Below are 27,114 nucleotides of genomic sequence, written 5' to 3'. Positions count from 1 at the left end.
GTGGCCATGGTTAGACTGTGAGCACTTCGTTGGGCGTGGCTGCCTACCCTGGCTGCTATGCTCTCTTTCGCTTGTGTGAAGTTGACAAACTGAGATATTGAAGCTCTTTGCGATGGCGTGTAACTGGGCATGTTGCCGATCGCCGTGAACAAGGCCTAGACTTTTCCTGGAAGTTGTGGGCTTGACGGACTTGCACGGCTGGAAATACTATTGAGACAGTAGTCTTTATGTCCTCAGACAATGGGGATAGACTTTATCATTGACGGTGAATCTCGGTTTCAGTCTCAGGCCTCCTTCGACAGCCAAAGAAGTCCTGTCACGATGCTTTTGATGTGGCGCTAGCCACGAAGCAAATGCGGAGACAAGAAGGGCAAGTTTGCCGGTAGCCGCATCTTATCTAATCATGTCTTCAAGATCCACTACGTTTACTGTAATATTGTATATTTCACATTATTACCGGCTAGTAGTATGTACCATGTACAGGTGGCCTTAAAGTCAGATAGCGAAAAGATTGTAGGACATCCCGACTTCTGCACAGATTAAGCTGAGGATGATGCAAGCCGCACTGCAACGGTCGATCAGGTACCTGCAGTGCAAGCAGCGAGGGGTAATTGTGGCGCAAAGCAAGGCTTGGGCAGTGCGCGTCAGGCTGAGCACAGGCAGCCACGAATCTGGCCAATAAACATCTAGCGGCGCCACATTTCGTGGCTGGACATGTGACGACTTTTCAGGCTGAGTCAGCCGACAGTAGTTACCTACCAGGTAGGTAGGTACCTGGTATACACCGTACAATGCAGTGAGCGCAGCTGTGCAGGCAGAGAGATTTGGAGAGATAGATGTTTCTACGCTGGGAACAGACAACGACACCTTCCCTTCGTCCTCAATAGCTTCACAATCGTTGTCACGATCAAGAGTTCAAGCTTGTCAGTAACCAACCCACGTGAAGAACCCTCAGGAACCATCACGCAGTGACAACCCCACCGTGGACCTGGCCAGCACAGCACAGCCCCGTCACACCCTGAAAAGCCCCTGTCACTGGCATCCTCCGGCACCCGCTTGTCCTGTTGGCATGGAATAATGCGATATAACCAACAGCACCTGGCAAACATATCACATCCACCTCTTTAAGAGAACAACACCTTCATTCTTCTCACCCAGACACTATTCTCAAGTCTTCCTCTCAACTCTGTTGCTCGAATCCAACAAAACCGATTCTCTGCTGGACGACAACCATGGGTGTAAGACCCCTCCACAGCCCCTAGACTTCCCTTCTCTGCCCCGCTTGATCAAAGCATTGTTCTCAAATCTCCCGCCTGCTCGATAATACCAAGCCAACAATTACTGACGATGACGCGTATTATAGCTCGCTTCCAAACTGGCCGCAGCAAACGCTGCTTATCCCGGCGGTCCTCCGACAAGTCTGCAACCTGGCGGCGGTGCTCCCGGTGGCTATGTAAGTCGAGTCCTGCATACAACACGGCTGCTCATGCTGTGAACAAGATCTGGAAGATGTAGAGCTGACTTGAACAAGGGTCAATCTGCGGGCCAACCCGGCGGACAACAGTATCAAGCTTATCCCGGCGGTCCTCCTTCGGTGAGCCTTCCCCAACTGTTTCCATCCGTGTCAACTTGCGCCCGGCTTCTCTCGGCCAGTTTTTGGCCAACTTGAAATTCATGGTTGCGTCATTTGTATTTGGCATATCCACCCCAAGCCCGCCGCCCAGCTGCGGTGCAAACGAACACGTCTATTTTTATTCCTTGCCTGCAAATTGTTTATCTCAGCTGCATTCACGCTGCAACCCCTTTGAATTGCTACATTCGACCAACCATGAGCAAATTCTCTCGCCTGGCATCGTCGGCGCAAGGTGCCGGAGGAGCTGCTGGGTATCCTGCCGCGCCTGCGCCCACACCTTACGCCTCTCAGCCAGCAGCACCACCATCGCCCTATGCGCAGCCTCCAGTGCCTCCCCGACCAAGCGCATCACCTCAACCATATCAGCAACCGTCGTGGCAAGCGCCCCAGCCGCAGCAGGCGCCATATGGTCAGCAGTTAGGTGTGCCGCCGCAGGGAGGCGGGTATCAGTCGCCGCAACCACAGCCGGCGTATACCTCATACCAGTCACAGTATCAAACGCCAAATCAATACGGACAACAACCATATCAACAACCCCCAAATCAATGGGGCCAACAGCCGCCGGCCGGTGCCTATGGATACGTTCGTTGCTGCACTTCTCGTTGAACACACATTGTCTTTGCCGAATATTTACTAACATTTTTCGTTTGTAGGGTGCCCCACAAGGACAAGGACAACCTCCCTACCCAGGTGGCCCGACACCCGGCGGTGCACCACCTCAGCAGTATGGAGGACCTCCAGGCGGACCACAAGGCGGCGCTCCTGCCGCACCGGTGGGCAATGTCCAGGGTTACAAGAGCCTTCTCCAGGCAACAATTCAAGAGAAGAACTTGCAGAACTTCTATCCCCCAGGCCACCCGGTCCTTGACCAGATCGCAAGTCGAGCTACTCAACAGGTTGCGCAACTGGCCCAGACATGGCGCACTAGCCCTGAAATCGCCTCGGACATTGTCAAGCTGGCCTTGTACGACGTGGTGCTGTATATCGACGACAGCGGAAGTATGCAGTTCGAAGAGAATGGCGAGCGGATCGACGATCTGAAGCTGATACTGTCACGCGTCGCCTTCGCAACTTCGCTTTTCGACGACGACGGGATTCAAGTCCGCTTCATGAACTCGCCGGAACAGGGGAATAACATTCGCAACGAACAACAGGTCAATGAGTTGATTGCTCGCACTCGGTTCTCGGGTCTCACTCCAATGGGACGAGAACTACAAAACAAAATCCTGGGACCATTGGTTTTGGATCCTGCACGACGTGGAGCCCTGCGCAAGCCGGTGTTGGTCATTACCATCACAGATGGTCAACCCACCGGGGAGAACTCATCGGATGTTGCTCGAATTATCAAGGCAGCCTCGGACGAGCTGGCTAGAAACCCTCGTTATGGCAAGGGAGCCATTGCATTCCAGTTTGCACAGGTCGGCAATGACTTGAAGGCCCGTGAGTTCTTGAGCAAGCTTGATGAGGAACCCGGTATTGGTGATATCATTGACTGCACATCCAGTATGACCCTTTCTGTTCGGACTTTGTTTTCTCCGTTACTGACCATTGAACAGACTACGAAGTCGAAGCCGATGAGATGTCTCGAGCCAACCCGCCAGTCCAGCTGACCCCTGAGCTATGGCTGATCAAGCTGCTTCTGGGAGCGATTGACTCGTCCTACGATACTAAAGACGAGAAGAGTGCCGCACGACCTCCTCAGGGCGGATATGGTGGTCCTGGCGGCCCCGGCGGATATGGAGCTCCTCCAGGTCAAGGTGGCTACGGAGGCGGATATCCTCCTCAAGGTGGTTATGGAGGACAGCCGGGTGGATATGGTCAACCACAAGGAGGGTATGGACAGCCACAGGGCGGATACGGCCAGCAACCACAAGGTGGTTATGGCAGACCTCCTCCAGGTGCACCACAAGGATATCCACCACAGCAGGGTGGTTACGGCGCACCGCCGCCACCAAGATACTGAGCAACGACGTGAGTCGACTCTGGCAAAGGATGGCATCCACGTCAATGCTGCAATGAGTGAAAGTTGTCCGAACAGATACGTGGGAAAGTTGGCTGGAGACAATGGTGGTCCTGTAGCTACTAGCTATGGACCGTGCTGGAACTGAAGAACAAGTACTAGTACTCAAAAAGTCAGAGCAGGTATGACTTGACCAATACCAATAATGCATACCTTATAACCACAATTCTTGTAGGCTATTTCGTCCAGTCGGTTGAAATTGTTTCGTGTGAAAATTGTTCCATGCGAAAGTACCTATCTAAGGTAGCTTCATTTCCAAAAAGGACTGCAAGGGATGAGAAATTTGGCCTCAATGCAGTGCAATGGCACGGACGTACCAGTAGTAAGGTTACATGCACATACACTGCTCTGCACCCAGGAATAGGCTGGCAGTGGAAGCGAGGGGCTGAAGAACTTGAAAGTCAATATTTCCGAACCATGGACTTTTGAACTCTGACTCGGCTGTGGCTTTGGACATGGGGTGTTTATGGTGGTAGAACTCCTCGGAGATCGGATGTCCAAATTACCAGTAGTAACGATGTGAGCAGTCTCAGTAGTGAGTGCAACACTGCATGAATCCTCAGCCACTACTACTAGCAGTATACCCTATGATGCCACTGGTAGTAGTGAGTAACTGTTATCATGCAAGTCGAGCTTTTGCTACTAGTCATTCACATCTAAGATACTGTAGTCCTTATTAGTCCTGTACGCTTAGGACTCATCACTAGTAGTCCTTGACCGACTTGAACTGCCCAATATAGTAGTACAAGGTGAGCAGCGACCAGTGGACACCACTGTAATGCGGCTCTATGTACCTAGGTAGGTACGTCCTTTGGAGTCTCGACTGGACGTCCCATTGAAGGACGGTGAAGGAAGGGTCAGATTCATGATTCAGGTTGTGTGCTCTTCGGTCACTCCTGTTCCACGACCTCCATGTTCGAATTTAGGAAATGGCTGAACAGACCGTAATGACACTGACCAGTAGATGGCTCTATGTATGTCCTTTGGAGTCTTGGCTGGATTGACCAGGATCGTATGAAGGGAAGGGTCACATTTATTGTTTATCATGATGCTCTTCGGCTGCTCCTGTTCCACGACCATTGAGCTTGAGTTTGGGAGAGGACTGAACTGACCGTAACTTGCTCGGCGTAGCGCTGCCAAGTGTAGGGCTGTGCAGAAGAGTGGCTAAGAGACCAGGTACAGTATAGACATGCATGCCTGTAATAAGAAGTTGTCGTAGGGCTGGCTGTTCAAGTTCAGCCATTGCCGATGGCTTGAACCACTTGGAGGAATCCGGGTCTCTGGTGCCAGTGGTAGGGCTAGAGGACCCTGCTCTACTCAACGGCTTCAATCTTCCATCAAGACCAGTTGCATCTTCTCCGGTACCTACAACCTTGTCAGGTAACAAGGACATTGTACCTGCCATTTCAGGATAGTCAAGAGAGAACCACAGGTATGGTTACTACCAGTGGCAGTGGTGGGGATTGCAAGGCTGACTTTGACTCTGACTGTAAGCGGTGAGTCAGTGAGTGAGTGAGTGAGTGAGAGGGGTATCTTCCTGGCTCACCGCTGCGGCTGCTGACTGTGGACACTGCAGTGCTGCAAGTCTCTGAGTCTGCCTCGCTGGAAGATGCCGAACTTGAAGAGAGAATGGACAGAGCTGCTCGCTGCACGTCACTCCGACCATGACTGGTCTGACGGCATATCCCTGCCCTCGCCTACGGTGCAGCCAATAGACGTTGCTGATCATCACTAACACCTACTAAAATAGGCATAGTCAACGTCACGGCTGACCGGTCTCTGTCCTTTTGCTCGGGCCAACAATGCAGCTCCGCGGGGGTGCAACCCTGCCTGACGCAGATGTTTAAATTCTCGGTGAGCGAGTAGAAAGTCAGACCGGCCTCTCACACCTGGTTTCCTTCCCCCTCCACGTGCATAGCATGGCCCTGTTGTCGACGTCTGATTCGGCACCGGACAATGCTACCCGGCCAGCACTAACCCCAAACCAGGGGGTGATATGCGCCCTGCATGAGGTTGCCAATGGGGACAATTGATTGCACTTTCCGCGGGGACATTTCACTTTCTCACTTTCTACCTGCAGCCAGAGTGCGAAAAGACCCTCGCGAGAGCTGAGGCTGAGGCAAGGGACGGTGACGGTGCAATCAATGCCAATGCCATGCCAATGCATTGCCCATGGAGTACAGTCCAATACCATGGCACGTCGCTGGGTGGACCGTTGCAGTGGCTGATCTGACAGTGCATCTGCATGTCTGTCCGTGAGGTATGCAAGGGATGGTTCCCTCTTCAATGTTTCAACGGTGAGTGATGATGATGGTTCTCCCTTATCATGACTATCTATGAGTCCGAGACCGCAATCTCATCAACTCCTACCTGTACAAATAATACCCTGTTGTCTCGTGCATGAAATTCTTCTGTCCAACACTATCGACTTGCATTCTCAATAAATACCATCTCGGCATCTTTAAGAGCCAGGATATCTGTCAGCCTTGCCAATCGAGCTCCTATCATTATCGAATCGTCCGTGCTCTCACCCGCTCAATCTCAACCCACCAAATTAATCCAATACTGTACATACCTACTTACAGTACACCAAATCCAACCATACTGTATACCAACAATCCCGTTCCGTCGGCAGCCACAAACAACATATTTGGGCATTGGGTCCCAACCTTGAACTTGTACAAAAGGGCCAGAAGAAGAAACTCTTCCTCTCTGATGCTGCCTCCTTTCCAAGTGACAGCCCACCAACACTTGCTGTCTCTTAGAATGCCTTCTTCATCTTCAAGTTCAACCTGTCGGACCAAAGCCGCCTTGTTCAAGGGCTTCCGACCTAACCTGAGCAACGCACAACAAATCGCAAAGACGCAGCAGATCTTGTCTTGGGCCTGTCCCAGTGTGAGCTCATCATCATCTTCATCATCATGCATATACTGCGACATCTGGAAGCTGGCCACTTTGATTGCGTCACACGTGCCGCTATCTGCGCGATACGATCTGTTTACCGGAACACCTGTGAATTCACCTGCCTCTTCTGCACCCTCGAGTCCGACGGCGAGCGAAGCGAGCCCGTTTCTTGCGGCTGCTGGTCAGACAATGACATTGACCCGGTCACGCTCATTGCCTTATGCCTATCTGGTTGCTGCATCTAAAAAAATCGAGGCTCAGTTCCAAACCCAACGGTCTCAACTTAATTCGATACTTAGTATCTGCACCGTCACGGGGGCCGATCAGACTGAAGGCCTTAGAATGGCGCATGATCGATGCTCGGCTGCTGTGGAGGATCTGCTTGATCAAGAAGAGGAGCTTGAGGAGTCTCTGCTTCGAGACCTGGACCTGCAAGCAGCGGCGGAAGCTCAAAATCAAGGGGTCGCGACTTGTGATTATGATTACTGTTATTGCGATTACAGAATCGGATATTCAGGTCACCCCCTCTCTCACCAGAGACGGCCGAGTGTGGTCAATGTGGCCATTTGATGTGTAATCTGACCGACGGAGTCACAGGCATGATTGTGTGGAGTTTTGGTGAAATATGCAGCGCCGCGAATATGATGAAGTGTTTGTGTGTCTTCAGCGCCATGGCGCAAAAGCAAGCGGTTTCTTTAGGGTTTGGTTTGGTATGCGGTGTTTCTAGAGACAGGATGGGAGGCAAAAATTGCGTTGCGGCCATTGTGTGATGAAATTTCCCACTCACGCGAAAAGGGGTCGTCGTTGGAAATGGAGAGCAAACGGCAAAGAGACAACATGAATCAGGGATTCATCCTCCCATGACTGTCAACTACTATCGGGCAGCAGCCTGCTCGGAAGCACAGGTAGAGAAACCGGTATAGTTCCTCTGGAAAAGGGCCGTCGGGGCACGAGGAAAAGTGGCTGTTGGATTTCACGGAAGAAAGCCCGGCTAGGTAGATGGATGGATCATGACATGAATGACATACAGTATAATGCACTGTACCAATACGATATGATATGACGCCTAATATGCGGTACCTACCTAGATAACATGGTGATTGATTTTATCATCATGGTCAATCTGCCATAATAAGGCGACCACCCCGATACCTTGTCCTCTCCAAGTTCATCGCATTCACTAGTAATGCCCTTTCGCTTCCGGGTGGTGTGTGTATACTACCAGTGTCCCGTGTCCAATGTCCGGTATCCGGTGTCCGATGTCAGGCCGACCGCCCACCCCGGTCAGGTCGTCCAGCCATCATGACGGTAGGACCTTGCCCCTTGTCCGCCCTACTACCAGGACCTTGGTATTCAAGCTGTCCCAGTCATCTACCAGATAGTACTGCAAAGCAACTGTAGTCCCAGGATATTGTCGAGTGTAGACCCTAAGAGACCCCCGACAGCTGGGAGATACTGGGGCCAATTCATCCACCCGGACCCTGCATCAGATTGATAACTTACCATTCGACGAACATGAACATGGACCAATTGCACTGCTAGGGTACAGCACAGTCAGACGGAGCCTGAGTCATAACTAGACCAAATACCTGACTGTAGCTGTAGCTGCAGCCTTATAAGGCGAGCAAGAAGACGGGAAGCATCCCTGTCGGTTCCGGCAATGTGGGAACCAAGTGAAGCGGGTCGTTTGACACGTGCTTTCAGGTTCGAATTTCTCGTAGAAATTTGAAAGAGTAAGAGAGAAAGGCCAGAACGGCTGCAGAAGCGTAAACAGGCCATATCCTGAGAGCAACATGCAGTCTCCTCATACCCTCTGTTTGGTTTTCCTGTTTTCAAAGCGATCAATCCCATGATGTGAGAAATGAGGGAATTGGACGGAGCAGGTAAAGACGTGCCATGTCGAGTGTCAGCACAGTCTTGAGGGGAACAGCGTAGGTCCTGGGAGATCTGTTCGATGCAGTGGTGCTTTCAGGGTTTGTATGAGTCAGCCTCCAGGCTTTGGTAGTCAATGCAACCACAACGCTGAGCGAGGTGAGCTCCTGGCATTGTCAATAATGCTGTGGCTCGTCTTCCTATCTGAATGGACTGCGTCAACGGAGAGACAGTCAAAAGCTCTGATATATCAACTGCCGTGCTTTTTATCAGGAAGAACTTCGACTGTGGGATGCGGAGTTGACTCATGCTAGGGGTTCGGATCTTTGATTGAGGATCTGGCTGTAATGAAGCAGTTTCGTTTGCCCGAATACATAACTTTTGAACCACTACCCAGGTAGGTAGTTGTAGATTGGTTTATGTTATGGATGGTAACGAAATTAGCATGCGACCCAATCGGGCAGATCTGAGGCGGCCATCTCGGGTTTTCCTTGGTCATGACGCCGATCAGCAGGAAAAGATTCCCGGCTAGCCGCTTCAGGCAAAACTTATTGTTTTAGCAGATTCTAAGGACACGGGTCGGCCCTGCCATTGGCTGGAAGTGGTCTGGCCACGGCGCGGGCGAAGACGATCAAGCCACAGTCGCAAACACGGTTTGCCATCCCATTGGCGCCGCAGATTCCTCAGTCCAGGTGCATTCAGATGGAGAGGAAGAGTTGGACATGTTGCCTTCAACACGCCGCCGCCACCGCCGCCATGGCCCAGATTTTTTCAGTGGACTGCCACCTCCGATTTCCCACAGACCGAAGAGTCTTCGCCTGGAAACCCTCCAAGGCCCCTCCCGTCGCCGTGTTCGTCCGGGCGAGTCGACGGGCGAGGGATTCGAAACGGACAGAAAGGCCTCGTTGAGTGGACGGATTCAGCACTTCCGTATTGATGCCCGACTCGGAGGTTGCCTGACAACGGCAGAGACGTCCATGGCAGAAAAGTCTTTTTGTCTCGAGGTTATACAACCGACTCAGGCTACAGTCCTGTACGTGGTTGACGGTGTCCACGGATCTGGCTTCCCAGTGCCACTGCCAGTGACTTGTGGGTGCCTAGTTTAGAGGCACGACCCCAGGGCCCGTTCCAGGGTTCTCATTTCCGCCCTGCTACCCATCCAATCCCGTGCACACTGTGCTCCTTCCTATAACGAGACGTCCTATCGGCAACAAGGAGGCATTCCATCAAGGCGCTGTCAGGCGATCCATCGACTCGAGCTGATACGTCCTGACCCGAGTCTAGGCCCCTGATCAAACCGTGGCTCGCTGCAAACTAAATGATGCCGAGTGAGGTGACCAACACTAATATACCACAAGTCTTTTTCCCTCGCGCCAGCTCCCATCTTCACCGTCTGTTGGTCGATTCCTGCCGCCTTGATGGCATTGGCAATGCCAATTCTTAACAGAGGCGAGAGAGCTCTATTTGTTCAACGTAACAATGTCCACTGTACCCGTCAAATCGAGCCATGGAAGCTCCACCGACGACGATGAAGCCCCATCGTCGACCTCTGCGCACAAGTCCTCATCACCTGCCCGTCCGCGCGTTTCGGTAGCTTGCTTTATGTGCCAGAAACGAAAGATCAAGTGCGACGGTGTGTATCCCTGTGAAAATTGTCGTCGCCGGAATTGGTCTTGCAGATTCAATGCTGCTGCCGATGGGAGGCGCACAGCAGCAAATCGCCAGGCAATGATGCAGCAGATGGCCAACACACTCACACAGATTCAGCATCACAAAGATTTAACCGCCGGGATTCTCGCCATCATAAGAGAGGGAGACACTGATAGCACCGGCCGTCTAATGGAACTTATTCGCAAAACCCAGGATTTAACAGAGCTTGACGCTTTCGTGCGTGACGAGGTGAAATCAGATCCTGCCATCGAGAAAGCTTTTCACACTATCGACTGGCAGGCTACTCAGCTGGGCTCCGATGGTTGGTCTCAGGCGCTGGAAGATCCATCACGAGACGAACGAGACGAACCCGAATCTGCACGGACAAGGAATCAAAAACGGCCTGCCGATACCAGAACCGACGACAGAATAACATAACCACGATTAGTCACACCCTACGGTTTCTTTCGCGCACACGGCATCTCATACTGGACGTGGAGAGAGGGACGGTTGTCGGCTCGTTTTCTATATGGCAGATGATTCAGGAATCAGCTTGACCATGAGGCGTCGCCTTCAAAACATCTGGGCAGCTGAGCATGATACATTCACCATTTATGACGTCTTCGACAGGACTTTCTACGAAGGCCCACGACTACTGCGAAAGCTGCGTTGAATTCTGACGAGAACGGAAAGAAAATAGCCGAACGAAAATGTAGCCCGGGACAAATCCACCTACGTGCGAACGAAGGGACTGCAGGGTTGATAAATCGACGCCGACGCTGCAGGACATATGCGCACGAGGATCAGACGCCACGGATTCAGCCACCAGGAAAACAGTTAATACGAAGAAAGAAACAGGAGCAGGGGCTTATAACCGAACAGAGGAAGCCGGCCGCTCTCCTGAGAATCTGGCCGAAATAAAACCGGCATCGAGGTCTCTTACACAACAAAATGAAGTGGATTGGCACTACCGCCCTTTACAATGGCCGGGCATCTGTGATTTGGCACATCGACCAATCCCAAACCCGCAATCAGGCAGTGCAACAAGAAAACGACTTTTTATCGCCATAAAAAGGAGGTGGAGAACAACATTATACCTGACCCCTGGTCGACATGGAGACTACGCAACAACGGAAGCATATACAGTACAGCGCAGTTGATACTCCTCGCTCTGCCTCGGCGGTGTTTTGGAGCCAAACAAAGAGCCCCAATCCATGGGGATATATACCATTATACCCGGATACTTTACTGCTGGGCACTGAGGGATCGGTCCTGTTGCGTACATCCTCACATCATGTTTGTTGGCCCAGTTCTCGGCTGTCAGCGTCAGCTTCCCATTTCGAAGGCCAGCACCAACAGTGTACAGGACACAAAACTGGCCACCGTATGGATCTCCCTTACCTAGCTGGTATGCAGAGCGCCAACATGGGGTAATGCCATTCGACATTATGCCGTCTGTTACAACATTTCACCATGGGAAAGGTTTTTCTTTCTGGGAGAATGGAATGTGCAAACTTGGCACGAAGTTGAGGAGACTCAGACCCCTTCGCCTGGTTATGGAGCGATTGTTAACACGACGCAATAATTTGGCCACACCACGCAGAGGCCTATCCCACGAACAATTTCAAATCATGACACTCCATGATTAGGAGAGGACCTGAAAACATATTTACAGTAGCGAGATGAAAGAAACGGAGTACTAGAAAACAAACTACAGTATCTTGACCGGGGCTATCATGGCTGGTCCTGTTTTACCTTACATATGCATATACATACCTATACATACTGCAACAATGCTCGTGCTTTGTATATACGAGCAATATATACATATATCTTTGTGCCAGCATTGAACAAGTATCAGATTGGGGTAGAGAAGACATGAACACATATAAGCAGGGCACTCAAGAAAGAACAGGACACCCAATAGGTCTAGAAAGTATTACTGGCTAATAAACTCAAGAAAGATGTAAGGAATTACGGGAGCGTCCCAAAGGGTGTTTAGTGAACAAAGGTAGAGCAAGACACTGACATTTGAGTTTGTATTTTGCCATCTCGCCTCGAGTGAAAGTAGTACGGGGATGCTACAGTAGTTTGATTTTGCTCTCAACTCGAACTCTATTTCAGGGACTGCGCTTGCCCATATTTATCTGGAAGATGAGCTGCATCGCCGAGGTCAGAACGCCCACCGCAGACATACGTACGCGCTCGTATCTCGTTCGAAGAGGCCAAAAGGTCTCGGTGTCGACCTGATTTTGGTGCTCGCTATACGATTGCAGTGGTGTTGATGGTCGCGCACTGCAGCCGAATCGAATATGGAATTCATGCCTCCCTAGGCAGGACCGGCGGTAGCATTGACTGTAGCTGCTACAAAGTTCCACTATGCAGTTGAGCCGGCTTCGGGTCTGACTTCGAAGGGATGGGCTGGCTCGGCTCAGGCGGCAGAATGACATTCAAAAAGAGAACACCATCTTTATACTAAACTGTGGCTAGAAGGTCGTGTCCGACTCTCAGGCTCCATAAGTGCCCAGAGTGGATTTGACATCCACTAGGAGTCGGACTTCGCAGGACTGTGTGGACTGTCACGACAGTCCGCTCTCGCAAAGAGGTGCCTGTGCCTCAAAAGCCTGTGCCTTGTTCGAGAGGGCAGGGGGAATTGACTCGGAGAGAAGCGGTGCGCAGCTTATTCTGCTCACTGGCAGTCCACCACGATAACGTAGGCGCAGCAAGAATCCCAGTAGCAGCAGGTTATCGATGGTATTATTCCTGGCCAATGTCGCGAGATGGGGTTGGATCGAATTGTCGACGTGCATGGAGAGAAGTGCTGCCACTTGAGCCGCATCGCACTACCATCCCAAGACAACAGAAGCATTGAAAATCCTTCGGAGCTGGTTTCACTCTCCAGCCCATGGGTCATCACTTCGTCAGATATCGTTTCCCAGGAGAACGAAATGTGCTGTCACAATAACTGGTCAAACAGACTGCGTTCAGGCAGCGGCGTCCACGTCCATTTCGCCAACCTCCCGAACGGTCGCCTCCTTCTTGTCAAAGACTGCCTTCAGCTCAATCTTAAACTCGGACATCTTGACGCCGAGAATCTTCAGAATGGAAGTTTGTCGCGAATCCAGAGTGTCTCCCTCTCTGCAAACCACATATCCCTCCTCTTCGACCATCGACCCGTCTGCGGGCTCTTCCAAGACGATCGTGCCCTTTTGTAGACGGGTCGGAATCCCCAGCTTCCGCAGAGTCGGTTCGATCTGAATGGGCAGCGGATCGTCCTCACCGCCAGGGACGCCATACTGGGTGTGGATCGGGCCAGGCGGGATCCGCACTTCACGGGTCGCAACACTGCCACTTCTTGCGAAATCCTCGGCCAGGAAATCCTCAAAGTACTCCTCCACCTCCTTGGGCTCACGGTCCGTGAAAAGCAGACCGACCTCGCCTTTGACATGAGGCCCAAGTGCACTGACGCCGGGGACGCATTCGGTCTCCTCCGTCTGGCCCAACCCGACCATGAGGACTTTGGTCTTGCCCATCATGATCCGCGAGTCGTCGAACTCTTTGCGGACTTGTTTGATGAAGTTGTTGCGCATGTTCTGCACGTCAAAGACCCAGATGTACGAGTATTTCTCCGCCGCTTCTTGCACGTTTGCGGCAAGGCGTCGGACGAGTTCCTTGCGATTTTTGCGCGTCTTGGACGTCGGGATGACCCGGTTTCGCTTGGAGGGAGGCATAGTTGCACACTGAGTCACACACAGACTTACGAGGGGTCTTGATTTGGTTGTGAGGAATGGAAAAGAAAAAGTTCCAGACCGACCACTTGTGATCAAGTGTCGGAAACTGCGCTTCGAAAAATTATTTTAGACTTGTTGTGCAAGTTGCACTACACCGTATCATGGTCTACCGTAGCCTCCACGGGTAACTTGCCGTTTTGGAGAGGTAGGTCATGCCGCCCTCAGGCTGCGTCCCGTCAAGTCCTACAGCGTACCAGGTAGGTATTTCACTCACGACTCCGACTTTAATGCTACAGTACAACAAAAACGTCCGCTTCTCGACAATTCACATGTCAAACAACTTGCATTATCGAAGACAAAGGCCAGAGAACATCGCTGAGATGTTGCGAGTGGCTGCTTCGAAGGAGAACCATGTGAGGGTGAGGTAAGGGCTGGCGAGGCTTTGTCCAAGCTACCTGAGCTGTGCACACGGGTCTTTACTTGCTTGGAACGGCGGGCTGCTGCTTAATACCTGCGTCGAGAGTCGAACAAGCACACGTCCAGGAGCATACGCGCTCTGTAATGGATATACCGCGGTCTCGATTGTCATCGCTTACTGAGAAGTAGTACAACCGGCAGAAATGCTTGAAAAGACGATACCTGTCGAAATCAACTGCTCACCGGCGTTCAGAAACGCCTAGGCTACTCCCCTTCTCGTCGGGCGCTGGCCTTGAAGTCGCGCAAGCCAGGCGAGACCCGTTCGCGGGTCGGATTGTGGGGGAAATGGCTGAAAAAAGAGAACGCCCAAACTAAAACGGGGCTACCATCCGCGCACGTGACCTCAGAGGCGTCGTCACTTCCAGCTAAAAAGGCGAGGAAGGCTTCGTGTGCAAATTGGCCATGAGAACCGACTAATTTGACTGAAGAGTTCTTCTTCTGAAATCCTCTCTGATAGAGAAACATTTGCAATCATGTCCAAGCGTGTAGCGCCGACCGTACGATGCAAACATTGCTGTCGGGATCGCTGACCACTAAGTACCGCCTGCTCGGCTTGGCCAGTGGCTTTGTCCTCATTGTCTTCTCTCTCTGGGTGGTGCGGTGGCCCACCGCTACCTATGGCTCGCTCCTCGGTCCTCCCAAACCGCCTCCAATCGACCCATACTATGTCTCAGCAGCAGAGACCGCTTCATCAATATGGAACAACCCGCTGAATATCTCCGAATTTGGAGGGATGGGAAAGAGGTTGCAGACTCTGAAGGACTGGATAGCGTACACCGAGACATCCCAATTGACCGCAAAGCAAAAAGGGGACTGGTCAAACCTGATAGAAGGCGTAGCTGATGCGCTTGTACCGTTCATTCGAAGTCCTAACAATGATACGAATGGACACCGGAACTTGGAAATGCTTCGGCAGCGTTTTATCCCCGGATCTAAGGGGCTGGTCATCACAACAGGCAAGCAACGCTTCCGTTTCGCCTGTCATCTAGTGACCAACTTGCGACACGTTTTGGGATCACAGATGCCAATTCAGATTGCATACTCGGGAGACGAAGATCTACCGGATGGATTTCGGGACTTTATCACGTCCTTGGCACCTAATGTGTCAACTTTTGATGTGACAGCTGTCTTTGACGATGGCCCTTTAGACCTGCCACATGGCGGCTGGGCGGTCAAGGCATTCGCTATTCTTGGTAGCACCTTCGAGCAAGTGATGCTACTGGATGCCGACGATGTCTTTGTCCAACCACCCGAAGTGATTTTCAACGAGCATCCACAATATCGGGAGACCGGAACCATGCTTTACCATGATCGACTCCTCTGGCAGGGCGGATTCCCCGAGAGACATGCCTGGTGGGAGGAGCAACTTGCGGACGTCGACATCAGCGATACGCTCAGACTGTCGAAAGTATATGTGGAAGGATATGCGGAGGAATGCGATTCGGGTGTGGTGGCAGCTGACAAGTCCCGCTTGGACGTCTTTATAGGGTTACTCCATATTGCATGGCAGAATACATATGAAGTGCGTGAAACGTACACTTATCGACAGGGTCACGGTGACAAAGAAAGCTGGTGGTTCGGTTTTGAATTGACCGGTACTCCGTACTCGATGGAGCAGCATTACGCATCTATCGTCGGTCATGTCCAGCTTGCCGAGGATGGCACACCTGAAGACCGGGTCTGCAGTTTTACCATTGCCCACGTGGATCACAAGACCAAGCTCCTCTGGTACAACGGTAGTCTTCTGAAGAACAAGGAGATCGACTCGATAGACTTCGATGTGCCGACCGAATGGATGATTGATGGGACTTGGGAAAAGGGTGCCTTGAAACAAGATCTGAGCTGCATGAGCGGTGCTCCAGTTCAATCTATCGATCCGGATATCGTTGAGCTCCTGCAGCAGACGGCAGAGTACGCCAAAAAGGTCGATGATGATCTACGCGAACGACTTCCAGAAGCCGTGCCTTATCGATAGGTCGTAACAGTACGATTTTCCTACTACAACGTTTACACCGACATTGCGCCCGTCGGTTTTTCAACCATGCAATTAAACATGTCTCCTAGGTTCCTAAACCGTGCTCTTTTTCTTTGATGCTCTCCTTCCTGCTTCAGTCTCCGGTATATCCTGGTGATGACCAGTTCATTAATGCGTTCCGTTCCTGGAGGCCCCCACGTGCCGACAAGGCTGGCTGAGAAAGGGATAGCCACACCACTAATTACCTGGGAGTCTGACATCATCGACCGGCGTTTCACATGGCCACATATACATACTACAACGTACATTCTTGGAGCGATTTCAGCCTCAGCCTGACAACATACCTGCCTGCTAACTGATTTCTAATTCCTTGGCCGCGAATGCCCACTGTACAGTGACTATTCACTGAAAGCATATCATCTTTTGCAGAGACTTGCGAGCAATGCTTGCCTAGTAATAAGAGGAGAGTCCAAGCCTACATATCTCGAGACAGCCATCATGGTTCAAACACGCTCCCAAGGAAAGGCGAATCATGATCCTCAGCCATCAAAAGCAGGGGCCGTCAAGTCCAGTCCCGGTGGGACTGGGACGACGGGACAGAAGAGCCACATACCGGAAAAGCGATCGCACAGCAAGACCAAGACCGAAGCCGATGCGTCCGGTTCCAACACTGGCACGTCCAAAAAGGTCAATACTGGTCCAACTACACACAAAAAGCCAAAGCACGAAAAAGAGGAAACCAAAGATGTAGACACCAAATCCGGGTCCAAGGCCCCTCCTGCTGGAGGAGGGGAATCGAATTCCAAAATATCCAAACTCATCTCGACATACGGCACCCTCTTTCTTTCAAATACAGATGTCAAAGACCCTCAATCTCCAACACCAGAGACAATGCTCGCTTTACTACTCAACGCCATCTTCTCTTCAGCCCGCATCTCGCATGACCTGGCGGCAAAGACACTCGCCACGGCCGTCAAGAACGGGTATCATAAGATTGACGTCCTGAAGAACTCCACATGGGATGAACGGACAAAAGTGCTTACTGAGGGCGGGTATACGAGGTATCGCGAGAAGACGGCCACTGCTCTAGGGGAGTTGGTGGAGTTTTTGGAGGAAAAGTATCGTAAGTTTGAGGTTGACTATTCATGTCATGTCGCTTCCCTTACTGCACGCTGCTGATTTTCGTTGACTTTGTTCGATTGTTTGCCTGGGCCTGGCACTGTACTGTACGGCGTGTTCATGGCTACTGCACCTCTTATCTCTGGAGACCAGATTACACTACTGTAACCTGAGTGAGGAGTGCTGTCTTATTTCATGAGCGTTTGTTCGACGAGAACGAAATACGGACTTGGGCTCAAATATGTTCGATCCAGACGCACGTCCAACGGGAAGCTGACGATTTCTGACGACTCCACAGAAGGCGACCTCAACAACCTTTTGCCGGGATCCGAAACCGACTCATCACCCTCAGAGGTGCGCAAGCGACTAAAAGAAATCAAAGGACTGGGAGACGTCGGAGCCGACATCTTCTTTGACACTGCGCAGGGTGTCTGGCCTTGTTTGGCCCCATTTATCGATCCGCGCAGCGCCAAAACCGCAGAGGCGATTGGAATCCCGGGCGATGCTCACGTTCTGTGGGAAAGTAAGGAGGTTAATAGGGATCCGATGACCATGGCTCGACTTGCTGCTGCTTTGACGACTGTGCGGTTGGAGAAAAGGGAGGGTGAGTTCAGAGACGAGACCTGATACTTTTCACGATACGATGTTTGCAGAAAGTCTGTCAGCAATGCACTGCACTTTTTCCTCTCGTGTCTTGTTTTTTTGTTCTGTCCCGAGATGGACGATGGATGTTCGAAAGCTGGTTAAACAATCCGTCCGAGCTTGGTGGCAGTCGTCATAGCTTACTGCCAGTGGTGTTTTTGCTTCCTCGCGGACCTGGACCTTGACCTTGAGTTTTCAAGAGTGCGCAACCATTGCTAAGTCGGATCTTGCCATCATTCCGACCCTTCAACAGAAACCTGATTTCTTCCCACCCTTCGCTGTCTCTGCCAAGTCTCCAATAGTCCACCTGTAGTCGATCGCCAGGCCGGACAGGACCGGCGAATTTGGCCTGAAATTCCCGGATATTCGCGGGGTCGCTGGCCCCGAGTTTTTTCAAAAAGGCATGGGCAACCATTTGATAAGCAGCCACACCGTGGACAATGATGCCGCCGTAGCCCATGAGGTTTCCGGGCTCGGGAGTAGCGTGGAGAGGATTGTAGTCTCCATTCAACCTGGCCCAAAACCCACATTAGTTTTCCATTCCACGGCGCGTGATCACCTTGGCCTCAGACACAGAGAACCAAAGGAGTCGAGAGACAAAACTTGCCGATAAAGATGCGCCGCCCAAGGAGAAACGTCAATAGCAATCGTCCCATCAGGCCCACGATCCCGCGGAGGCAACCACTCCGGAGCCTTGGGCCCTCTCGGACCGTTCCATCCTCCCTGGCCGACGTAGAACAAACTCCCTATGATCTGAGTATATGTTTCTTGTGTTGCGACGTCAATAAGACGTTGCTCGGTCTCGACCACGGTTCCGGCTTTGCCTTTGTCATAGACACCGATGACTTTCTCTCGCAATTCAAACGACCTTCCTGCCGAGGTGGTAGGTAATGGTTTGAGAAATCTGATCAACCGTTGTCCATCGACGAGTCGGACTGGGTCGAGTTTAGGACACCCTGGGATATCGGTGATGGTTTGGGCGGAGTAGAAGTCAATCACCTCCTGACTGTTGCCTTTGAAGGCTGTCCTTGTAGAAGTAGGTCAACCAATGAATGGCCCAGCTGATTGTCGCAACAATGATAGCTTGGTCAACAAACTTACCCAGGGCAAGAGGAAAGGTTGGAAAGGTCGAGAATCTGGGGTGTCCTTCCTGCAGTGGCCGTGCCAGTGGCTGGAATCAGCTGATACTGATACAAACAGGAAATGCAATGCAGTGGTGAACATGAACACGACAGGTCAAAAACATGGGTAACAACCCACATAGAGAAAATGGAGCTCATCTGCAGTGCATCCTATGCTGATGTTGAAGAGGAGGACGTCTCGCTTCAGCCATGAGACCTTTTTTGTAGGGAGTTCGAAGCCGACACCTGGATTACTAGTCGCCATTCTGTAGTGGTTTGTACGACTGCTTTCAGGGAGGGGACAATATGGTTATTGTTCAACTGCAGTGGCACATACGGCGGCAATCCCGCCTTGCTTTCCTCTCACATCAAGGAACAGCATCTCGAATAAAATACAACTGTACCGTGTACACGGCCGCCAGAGAATGTTTGCATGAACTCCGATTGTCGGCCGCTGCACGAGATTAGAGGCTTTTACGCCGAGGAGCAAAGCTGTTGCCGAATGGGGTATCGTCTCCGCAGCCTCGTCAGTTAAGGCTCGTGAATAGAGGCGTTATGCATTTCCAGCCCACACATTATGCAACAACAACAACACCACCACCACCACCACCACCACCACCATCCTCGTTCTTATCAAAGAATCGGTCGTGTCGATATCCTTTTGACAAGATTGGACATACATATCATACGCTGAGCGCGCAACGATCATCCTCAAAACGGCAGATTAATCATAGTTTGAATGGGCTGCTTGAACCCGGGAGCTGACGGAAGCGAACCGTCCCCACTAACCCGGGGGCGGGGCATGGGGACTGAGCTCAACCATTCTCGAAGCAGCGGCCCAGAAATACCGAGACACTGAGAACCTGGAGATGGGAGCGGCCCTCTTCCGACAGAACAAAGTACCTTTGACATTAAAACTCCGTAGGCCGAGGGTGAGCCGAAGCAGACTTCAATAATAACAATAACCATAACCGCCAACTTTGCAAAACATACTCGACGGGACAATATTATTGTGGTCGGCTGTACAATAACTGCTGGATTTAAATTACAACAAGCTCCAGAATGGCTCAAACACCAAATATCGCCCCTTATGCTGAGCCGTTATGGAGCTCCCGCGGTTATTCGCCTTACCACAACGAAACGCATTTCCGCTTGAGAAAAGAGGTTCGGGAGTATGTCGACAATGAAATCATTCCCTACGCTGCAGAATGGGAGAAGACCGGCCATATCCCTCAGGAGGTAAGTCTCAAACAGTTACAACCAGCATCCAGAGCAGGACAGCTTCGAAACGCTTAAGCTTCTGTTCCAACCTGAGCCCCAGTCACTGGCGTTAATAAATCCCGCGCATATACTAACAGCCCCCCTCCCACAGCATATCAAGAAATTCGCCGATAGGGGATATATGGCAGCATCAATCTTCCCTCTAGCGGCGGAATACCTAGGCTCTTTGCGCCTGCCTGGAGATATTGATCCCAGTCAATGGGATGCATTCCACGATATGGTGTTCATGGACGAGATTGCCCGATGCGGCTACTTGGGCGTCATCTGGGGACTGGCGTGTGGAAACATCATCGGCTTCCCGCCTGTCATCAACTACGGAACACCGGAACAGAAGAGAAGATTTGTCCCCGATGTGCTGCAAGGAAAGACGCGGTTCTGTCTCGGAGTCACCGAGCCCGATGCCGGATCCGACGTGGCTGGCATCACCACCACGGCCGTGCGAGAAGGAAACATCTATCGCGTTAACGGAAGCAAGAAGTGGATCACCAACGGCATTTTCGCCGACTATGTCACTGCCGGAGTGCGAACTGGAGGACCTGGAGCCAAGGGCCTCTCTGTCCTCGTCATCCCGCTCAAGGCAAAAGGCGTGACGTGCAAGAAGATGGACAACTCTGGTGTAAATGCTAGTGGTATGTTTGCCTATTTCTCGGATTCAAGTTCTGTCCAGGCACTGTATGCTGACATGATGTTGCAAAATAGGTTCCACATTCATTGAACTGGACGACGTCGAAGTACCTGTTGAGAACCTCATCGGCCGAGAAGGCCAAGGTTTTGAGATTATTACTTCCAGTGAGTTTCCTTCCTTTCCACACTGAATGTAAGGAACAGAGGTGACCTAACTGCAACAGATTTCAACCATGAAAGAATATGGCTGGCTTGCACCGCCCTGAGACTCGCTCGATTGAGTGTTCGGGATGCCTACTTGCACGCCATCTCACGCGAGACTTTTGGAAAGAAGCTCATCGACAATCAGGTGATTCGACAGAAGTTGGCTGTGTCAGGACGCAAGATTGAATCCACCGAAGCTCTTCTCGAACAGCTGGTATACATCATTGACGCCGCCAAGAGGAAAGGTAACCAGCTTCCGCCGGGAATTGGAGGTCTGGTCGCCAATGCCAAGGTGCTTGCAGGCAATACGCTGGAGAAGGTCAACAGAGAATGCCAGCAGATTATGGGTGGTCAGGGATATAACAAGAACGGCAGAGGCGCACTGGTCGAACAGATTAGTCGGGATTTGCGAGTTTTGGTCGTCGGAGGAGGAAGTGAGGAAATCTTGACTGACTTTGCTGTCAAGGAGGAAGCCAAACTGTGCAGGAAGACGGGAAGCAAATTATAGAATGGCTGAAGTCGCGTCGACGTCCCCAATAATTTGGCCGCTTTAGGACCGCAAAAGATATACCTCCAATGTACAGAATCTCAGAAGCTTTAAGACGTGTACATTGTACAGTAGACATACAACGTAAGCTTAAACTTGCGTCCCGTCTGCTTTGCGATGGTAATGTTGAACTCGAATCGATCATCGAAGACAATTGAGGACTGACTAGTCCTGTTTGGGAAATCGAACCATTGTTGTCACAAGGCTGCGGAATCGTTCAACAGTTCTACACAATTGAAGCTTGAACGGCGAAACTGCTTCAGCCATACCTACGAACCCTCCGTAACTGGGCGTCTCCCTTTACCGTAACCAGACCCTGTCGCGCGTTGAGGTCACCAATCTCCGCGACCACTTTCAAGCTCTCACAAGAGGCTGTCCATCAGTTACCCTCGCTCGACCTGGTCACTTTCACATCAACTCGCAATGGAGAACCAGACTCCCCGACGGCCCGCGCCAGCGACAGCAACCTCTTCCTCCCCGACACAAAAATATCTAATCGCCTACAACGCACTATGTCTCGCACTGTGGTCGACAGTCACACTCCGCGCAATCCTACTCATACCCACATTAACTGCACTCGGCAAGCTTGAGAACCTCCTGCCTGCCCTCTTCCCACTTCTCAAATGGACACAGACGCTCGCGCTTCTCGAGGTGGTACACTCCGTCCTTGGCCTTGTTCGAGCCAGCCCCGTTACAACCGCCATGCAAGTGGCGTCCCGGATTTTGTTGGTGTGGGTGGTGCTTGAAATGTATCCGCAGATCGTGGTCACGACAAACGTATATGGCAGACAGGAAGCAGGGTCGACGACGGGTCCGATTGCGTTGTCAGGAATGATACTTGCTTGGGGAATTACTGAGATTATTCGATACGGCTTCTTTGTCTGGAAGGCGGCTATCAGTGAACGGGTGCCCAGGGCCTTGACGTGGCTGAGGTACAGCACGTTTTTTGTCTTGTACCCCACTGGCATTACGAGCGAGTGTTTGCTCATTTGGTTGGCTTTGGCACCTGCGGCAAAACAGGGAAGGGGGATCGATTTACTGCTCAAGGTTGTCCTTTTCATCTATGTGCCGGGGAGCTATGTTTTGTATACGCATATGATGGCGCAGAGGAGGAAGATTATGAAGGGGAAGGGGAAGGCAAACTGAATGGTCTGGGTTAGGCCAGGCCTCAGGGCATAGAAAGCGCTCCGATTCCTGTACCCGCCAAAAGCCGTGTGCCACATTCCATGCACGCTCTGTTGAGGGTTCAGCTGGATGTCACGCTGAATCCGACTGGAACTGTGCCATGCAGCAGGAGAAAGACACCATGGTTGGGAGCATGGCCGCCAGTTTTGCTACTGTCCAAGGGCACCCATGCAACTTACGCGGCGGCCATCAAGTCGCGTAACGGAGACATTGTACTTATATTTATCATAGACTTCCCAATAGATGTGCTCAAGAGGTGCACAGCACAATAGACAAATGTACTTGTACACTATGGGACTGCGTGTGGTGGCCCGCTCACGCGAATCCCCGAATCAGCGGATGGAGTCAAATAAAATAATCGTGAATCGGACAAATGCGTCATACTTTGTACTTTTTATTTGCGTCTGCATGACACCGCATCCCTCACTGTCTCGCGGTGAAAGCATATAATTCCTCTTCTGCCGCTTCAACTTGTGCCAGGACGACAGAAGGGAGAGGCCCAGAATCACTACAGGCGACAGCGACTGTTCTATTTTTTCCTGGGCACGCTGTGCCATCTCAGGCCACAATGCCTGCCATCGCTCCGTCTCAACTTATCGCCCTTCAATCGAATGCGCAGAACATCCGCAACATATGTATCCTGGCACACGTCGACCATGGCAAGACCTCTCTGTCCGACTCCCTCATTGCCACCAATGGCATTATTTCTCCCAAAATGGCGGGCAAGATCCGCTACCTGGATTCGCGGCCCGACGAGCAAATCCGCGGAATTACGATGGAAAGCAGCGCAATCAGTTTATATTTCAGTATGATGCGGAGGCAAAAAGAGAACGAGGAACTCAAGAAAGAGGAATACTTGATCAACCTAATAGACAGCCCGGGACACATCGACTTCTCCTCAGAGGTCAGTACGGCGTCACGGTTATGCGACGCTGCCGTCGTTTTGGTGGATGCCGTTGAAGGGGTATGCTCCCAAACGGTGACGGTGCTACGGCAGGTTTGGATCGAAAAGTTAAAACCGCTCCTGGTTATCAACAAGATCGACCGACTGATTACCGAGTTGAAAATGAGCCCCGCCGAGGCTTACTCGCATCTTGAAAGAGTCCTCGAGGGCGTTAATGCAGTGATAGGCGGCTTCTTCCATGGCGAGCGAATGGAAGAGGATTTGCAGTGGCGGGAAAAGCTGGACCAGAAACGCGCGGCAAGAGAGCAGCAAAAGCAGGACGTGCTGAGTGAAAATGCGTCCGAGGGCGATTTCAGTCAAACATTCGAGGAAAAAGATGACGAGGATCTATATTTTGCGCCGGAAAAGAACAATGTGATTTTCGCCAGCGCGATTGACGGCTGGGCTTTCACCGTCCGTCAATTTTCAGGCATTTACGAGAAGAAGCTGGGTATCAAAAGATCGGTGCTCGAAAAAGTCCTTTGGGGGGATTTCTACCTGGATCCAAAAACCAAGAAGGTCTTGGGTCAGAAGCACTTGAAAGGACGAAATCTAAAGCCTTTGTTCGTCCAGCTCGTATTAGAGCCTATATGGCAGGCCTACGATGCCACCGTCGGTATCAATGGAGGTCGAGGAGACTCGGCTTTGTTGGAAAAAATTACAAAGTCCCTGGCCATCAATTTACCAGCGCACATACTCCGATCGCGCGATCCAAAGGCCGTGTTACAGGCTCTCTTTGCCGCGTGGCTACCCCTCTCGACCGCTGTCCTAGTTTCTGTCATTGAATACCTTCCCAGTCCACCTAATGCCCAGGCCACTCGGTTACCGGAAATGATCGACGACCTGGTCAGTTCCAAAAGCATCGATCCTGCTTTGAAGGATGCCATGATCAATTTCGACACATCCGAGAACGCACCAGTTGTGGCCTACGTCAGTAAGATGGTTGCCATCCCCGAAAGTGAGCTGCCTTCGAAGCGGCGGAAATTGGGGACCACCTTGACCGCAGATGAAGCAAGAGAGCTCGCTCGGAAAAAGAGAGCGGAGATTGCCAAAACACAAGCTGAAGCCGAAGGCTCGGCCAACGTCGACAGCATCACCAATGGCCTGAACACAACCAGGATCGGCGAGGAGGCTGATGAGGACGAGTCACCGGAACAGCCCGAGGACCCTGAACACTTGATCGGGTTTGCCAGGTTATTCTCCGGATCATTATCTGTAGGAGACGAGGTGTATGTTCTTCCGCCCAAGTTCAATCCAGCATTCCCACATGCCTCGCCCGAGCCAAAGAAAGTGCCCATCACGGCACTGTACCTTCTGATGGGTCGGTCTCTAGAGCCGCTAGACAAAGTTCCGGCCGGAGTTGTTTTTGGTATTGAAGGATTGGAAGGCCACATTCTCAAGACCGGCACGCTATGTTCTCAACTGGAAGGCGGTATCAATTTGGCAGGAATTTCTACACTCAGCGAACCGATTGTGCGGGTGGCTTTGGAGCCGACGAACCCGATGGATCTCAACAAAATGATCAAAGGGCTGAAGCTTTTGGAACGAAGCGATCCTTGCGCGGTCTATGAACAAATGGCCAGCGGAGAGCATGTGATTCTGACGGCGGGAGAACTGCATCTAGAACGATGTCTGAAGGATTTGAGAGAACGCTTCGCTCGGTGCGACATCCAGCCGGGTGAACCAATCGTGCCATACCGCGAGACAATTGTGAAAGCCGAGGAGATGGAGCCTCCGAAGAATCCAGAGCTTCCTAGGGGCACAGTCATTGCCGTGACAGCTTCCAAAACAGTGTCTGTGAGGCTACGGGTCCGGCCATTGCCCAAGACTGTGACCGAGTTCCTCATCAAGAACAGTTCCACTATTAGACGGCTATATGCAGAGAAGCAAGCGCAGGAGGATGTCACCAAGACCTCAGATGAAGCCGCAGAAACCGCCAAGGACGAAGCTGTCGATCTAGGTAATGAAACCGGTAATGAAAGGGGTAACCTGTCCCTACAGGAGTTCCGCAAGCAACTCCAAGCGGCATTCGACGAAGTCAAGGAGGACAAGGAGGCCTGGCAAAAGATCATTCCCAGGATCTGTGCATTCGGCCCCCGCAGAGTTGGTCCGAATCTTTTTATTGACTCTACTGGCACGAATGCATGTAAGCGCTTCCTCATGGAACAGCCCGAGGCAAGGAAAAATCCCGAAACCGACACGAATAATGATCAAGGCGAGGAGGGCCAAGGCGAAGACGATAAATCTACAAGACCAGCAGGCCAAGACTTTTCCGACACGGTTGTCTATGCATTCCAGCTCGCGACATCACAGGGACCACTCTGCCGTGAACCGATGCAAGGAGTTGCCGTTTTCCTCGAAGACATCTCGCAACAACTACCGTCGGAATCGTCCGACCCTGCCGTGGAGTCAGGTCGTCTAACTGGCGAACTTATTTCTGCCGTGCGAGAAGCGATCAGGTCTGCCTTCCTTGACTGGTCTCCTCGTATTTTACTGGCCATGTACAGCTGCACCATCCAGGCCACCCCGGACGTCCTAGGCCGGGTGTACAGTGTCCTGACGCGGCGGAGGGGTGCAATTCTTTCCGAAGCTTTACTCGAAGGCACGCCCTATTTTACGATTGAGGCAAAGCTGCCTGTGGCGGAGAGTTTTGGTTTCAGCGAGGAGATACGCAAACGCACTTCGGGCCTGGCGCAACCGATGCTCAGGTTTATCGGGTTCGAGATGTTGGATGACGTCGATCCGTTCTGGGTCCCTCGCTCGGAGGAAGAACTGGAAGATCTGGGCGTCCACGGCGAAAGAGAGAACGTGGCTAAGAAGTATGTTGATGCTGTCAGGAAGAGAAAGGGTCTGCTTGTCAAGGGCGCCAGGGGTGGAAGAGACGCCGAGAAACAGAAGACGTTGAAGACGAATTAGAGCAGACAAATGTCCCGGAGGCGGTGTGAGAAGGCGTACAAGCCTCTCTCGATGATAGGGACATATACCTGGTACTTGAAATAGTAGCGGCTCTCAACCATCTTCAATCGATGACTTACGAAAGCGGCCGCATCAGACATTTGAGACCCAGACATTGATGACATAAACCATGACTAAGGCGTCCCATAGGCTTGGCCCTCTGCACGTGACAAGACTTTTTCGAACATTCACTGGCAGCGCATGCACTTCACTTTCACATCTTCACATTCT

The 27,114-nt window shown here is 51.7% G+C and overlaps 10 protein-coding genes across 11 annotated transcripts; 8 read left to right on the top strand and 2 right to left on the bottom strand.

Moving 5' to 3' along the window:
- Window positions 1-792: 792 nt before the first annotated feature.
- HMPREF1120_01404 lies at window positions 793-3,819 on the top strand. Of its 2 annotated transcripts, none has more exons than XM_009155420.1 (5): window positions 793-1,238; window positions 1,364-1,453; window positions 1,532-1,594; window positions 2,287-3,136; window positions 3,190-3,819. In XM_009155420.1, the coding sequence occupies exons 1-5, from the start codon at window positions 1,233-1,235 to the stop codon at window positions 3,594-3,596; spliced, it is 1,416 nt and encodes a 471-aa protein (XP_009153668.1). In that variant the 5' UTR covers window positions 793-1,232; the 3' UTR covers window positions 3,597-3,819. The 2 variants fall into 2 exon arrangements, with proteins under 2 accessions (XP_009153668.1, XP_009153667.1); XM_009155419.1 differs by having other exon boundaries at window positions 1,532-2,215.
- A 1,888-nt stretch (window positions 3,820-5,707) lies between these two features.
- On the top strand, window positions 5,708-7,706 carry HMPREF1120_01403 (uncharacterized protein). Its single transcript, XM_009155418.1, has one exon. It carries the CDS (start codon window positions 6,054-6,056, stop codon window positions 7,125-7,127), a length of 1,074 nt encoding a protein of 357 aa, XP_009153666.1. The 5' UTR covers window positions 5,708-6,053; the 3' UTR covers window positions 7,128-7,706.
- Window positions 7,707-9,110: 1,404 nt separating this feature from the next.
- HMPREF1120_01402 (uncharacterized protein) lies at window positions 9,111-12,043 on the top strand. Its single transcript, XM_009155417.1, has one exon. It carries the CDS (start codon window positions 9,909-9,911, stop codon window positions 10,515-10,517), a length of 609 nt encoding a protein of 202 aa, XP_009153665.1. The 5' UTR covers window positions 9,111-9,908; the 3' UTR covers window positions 10,518-12,043.
- Window positions 12,044-13,063: 1,020 nt separating this feature from the next.
- On the bottom strand, window positions 13,064-13,810 carry HMPREF1120_01401 (50S ribosomal protein L10; the record flags this gene model as incomplete). The annotated part of the gene is made up of 1 exon (XM_009155416.1): window positions 13,064-13,810. One exon carries the CDS (start codon window positions 13,808-13,810, stop codon window positions 13,064-13,066), a length of 747 nt encoding a protein of 248 aa, XP_009153664.1.
- Window positions 13,811-14,789: 979 nt separating this feature from the next.
- HMPREF1120_01400 (uncharacterized protein) lies at window positions 14,790-16,262 on the top strand (the record flags this gene model as incomplete). The annotated part of the gene is made up of 1 exon (XM_009155415.1): window positions 14,790-16,262. The coding sequence occupies one exon, from the start codon at window positions 14,790-14,792 to the stop codon at window positions 16,260-16,262; it is 1,473 nt and encodes a 490-aa protein (XP_009153663.1).
- Window positions 16,263-16,760: 498 nt separating this feature from the next.
- Window positions 16,761-18,008, top strand: HMPREF1120_01399 (uncharacterized protein; the record flags this gene model as incomplete). Its single annotated transcript, XM_009155414.1, has 2 exons — window positions 16,761-17,385; window positions 17,680-18,008. 2 exons carry the CDS (start codon window positions 16,761-16,763, stop codon window positions 18,006-18,008), a joined length of 954 nt encoding a protein of 317 aa, XP_009153662.1.
- A 148-nt stretch (window positions 18,009-18,156) lies between these two features.
- On the bottom strand, window positions 18,157-19,409 carry HMPREF1120_01398 (uncharacterized protein; the record flags this gene model as incomplete). Its single annotated transcript, XM_009155413.1, has 4 exons — window positions 18,157-18,535; window positions 18,622-19,045; window positions 19,125-19,173; window positions 19,284-19,409. The coding sequence occupies 4 exons, from the start codon at window positions 19,407-19,409 to the stop codon at window positions 18,157-18,159; spliced, it is 978 nt and encodes a 325-aa protein (XP_009153661.1).
- A 797-nt stretch (window positions 19,410-20,206) lies between these two features.
- Window positions 20,207-21,761, top strand: HMPREF1120_01397 (acyl-CoA dehydrogenase; the record flags this gene model as incomplete). Its single annotated transcript, XM_009155412.1, has 4 exons — window positions 20,207-20,383; window positions 20,517-21,054; window positions 21,125-21,214; window positions 21,274-21,761. 4 exons carry the CDS (start codon window positions 20,207-20,209, stop codon window positions 21,759-21,761), a joined length of 1,293 nt encoding a protein of 430 aa, XP_009153660.1.
- Window positions 21,762-22,223: 462 nt separating this feature from the next.
- Window positions 22,224-22,946, top strand: HMPREF1120_01396 (3-hydroxy acyl-CoA dehydratase; the record flags this gene model as incomplete). Its single annotated transcript, XM_009155411.1, has 1 exon — window positions 22,224-22,946. One exon carries the CDS (start codon window positions 22,224-22,226, stop codon window positions 22,944-22,946), a length of 723 nt encoding a protein of 240 aa, XP_009153659.1.
- Window positions 22,947-23,391: 445 nt separating this feature from the next.
- On the top strand, window positions 23,392-27,065 carry HMPREF1120_01395 (elongation factor EF-2). Its single transcript, XM_009155410.1, has one exon. It carries the CDS (start codon window positions 23,554-23,556, stop codon window positions 26,842-26,844), a length of 3,291 nt encoding a protein of 1,096 aa, XP_009153658.1. The 5' UTR covers window positions 23,392-23,553; the 3' UTR covers window positions 26,845-27,065.
- Window positions 27,066-27,114: the final 49 nt, after the last annotated feature.

Source organism: Exophiala dermatitidis (genome assembly GCF_000230625.1).
Source record: "Exophiala dermatitidis NIH/UT8656 unplaced genomic scaffold supercont1.1, whole genome shotgun sequence".
NCBI classification, from domain to species: Eukaryota; Fungi; Ascomycota; class Eurotiomycetes; order Chaetothyriales; family Herpotrichiellaceae; genus Exophiala; species Exophiala dermatitidis.
The sequence above is the reverse complement of the archived record's forward strand: the minus strand, read 5'-3'. Positions and strand labels throughout refer to the sequence as shown.

Coding starts and splice junctions, on each gene's coding strand:
- HMPREF1120_01404 (XM_009155419.1), top strand. CDS start 1,829: ATGAGCAAATTCTCTCGCCTGGCATCGTCGGCGCAAGGTGCCGGAGGA. Junction 2,216..2,286: donor CGGCCGGTGCCTATGGATAC/GTTCGTTGCTGC, acceptor TTTCGTTTGTAG/GGTGCCCCACAAGGACAAGG. Junction 3,137..3,189: donor TATCATTGACTGCACATCCA/GTATGACCCTTT, acceptor ACCATTGAACAG/ACTACGAAGTCGAAGCCGAT.
- HMPREF1120_01403 (XM_009155418.1), top strand. CDS start 6,054: ATGAAATTCTTCTGTCCAACACTATCGACTTGCATTCTCAATAAATAC.
- HMPREF1120_01402 (XM_009155417.1), top strand. CDS start 9,909: ATGTCCACTGTACCCGTCAAATCGAGCCATGGAAGCTCCACCGACGAC.
- HMPREF1120_01395 (XM_009155410.1), top strand. CDS start 23,554: ATGCCTGCCATCGCTCCGTCTCAACTTATCGCCCTTCAATCGAATGCG.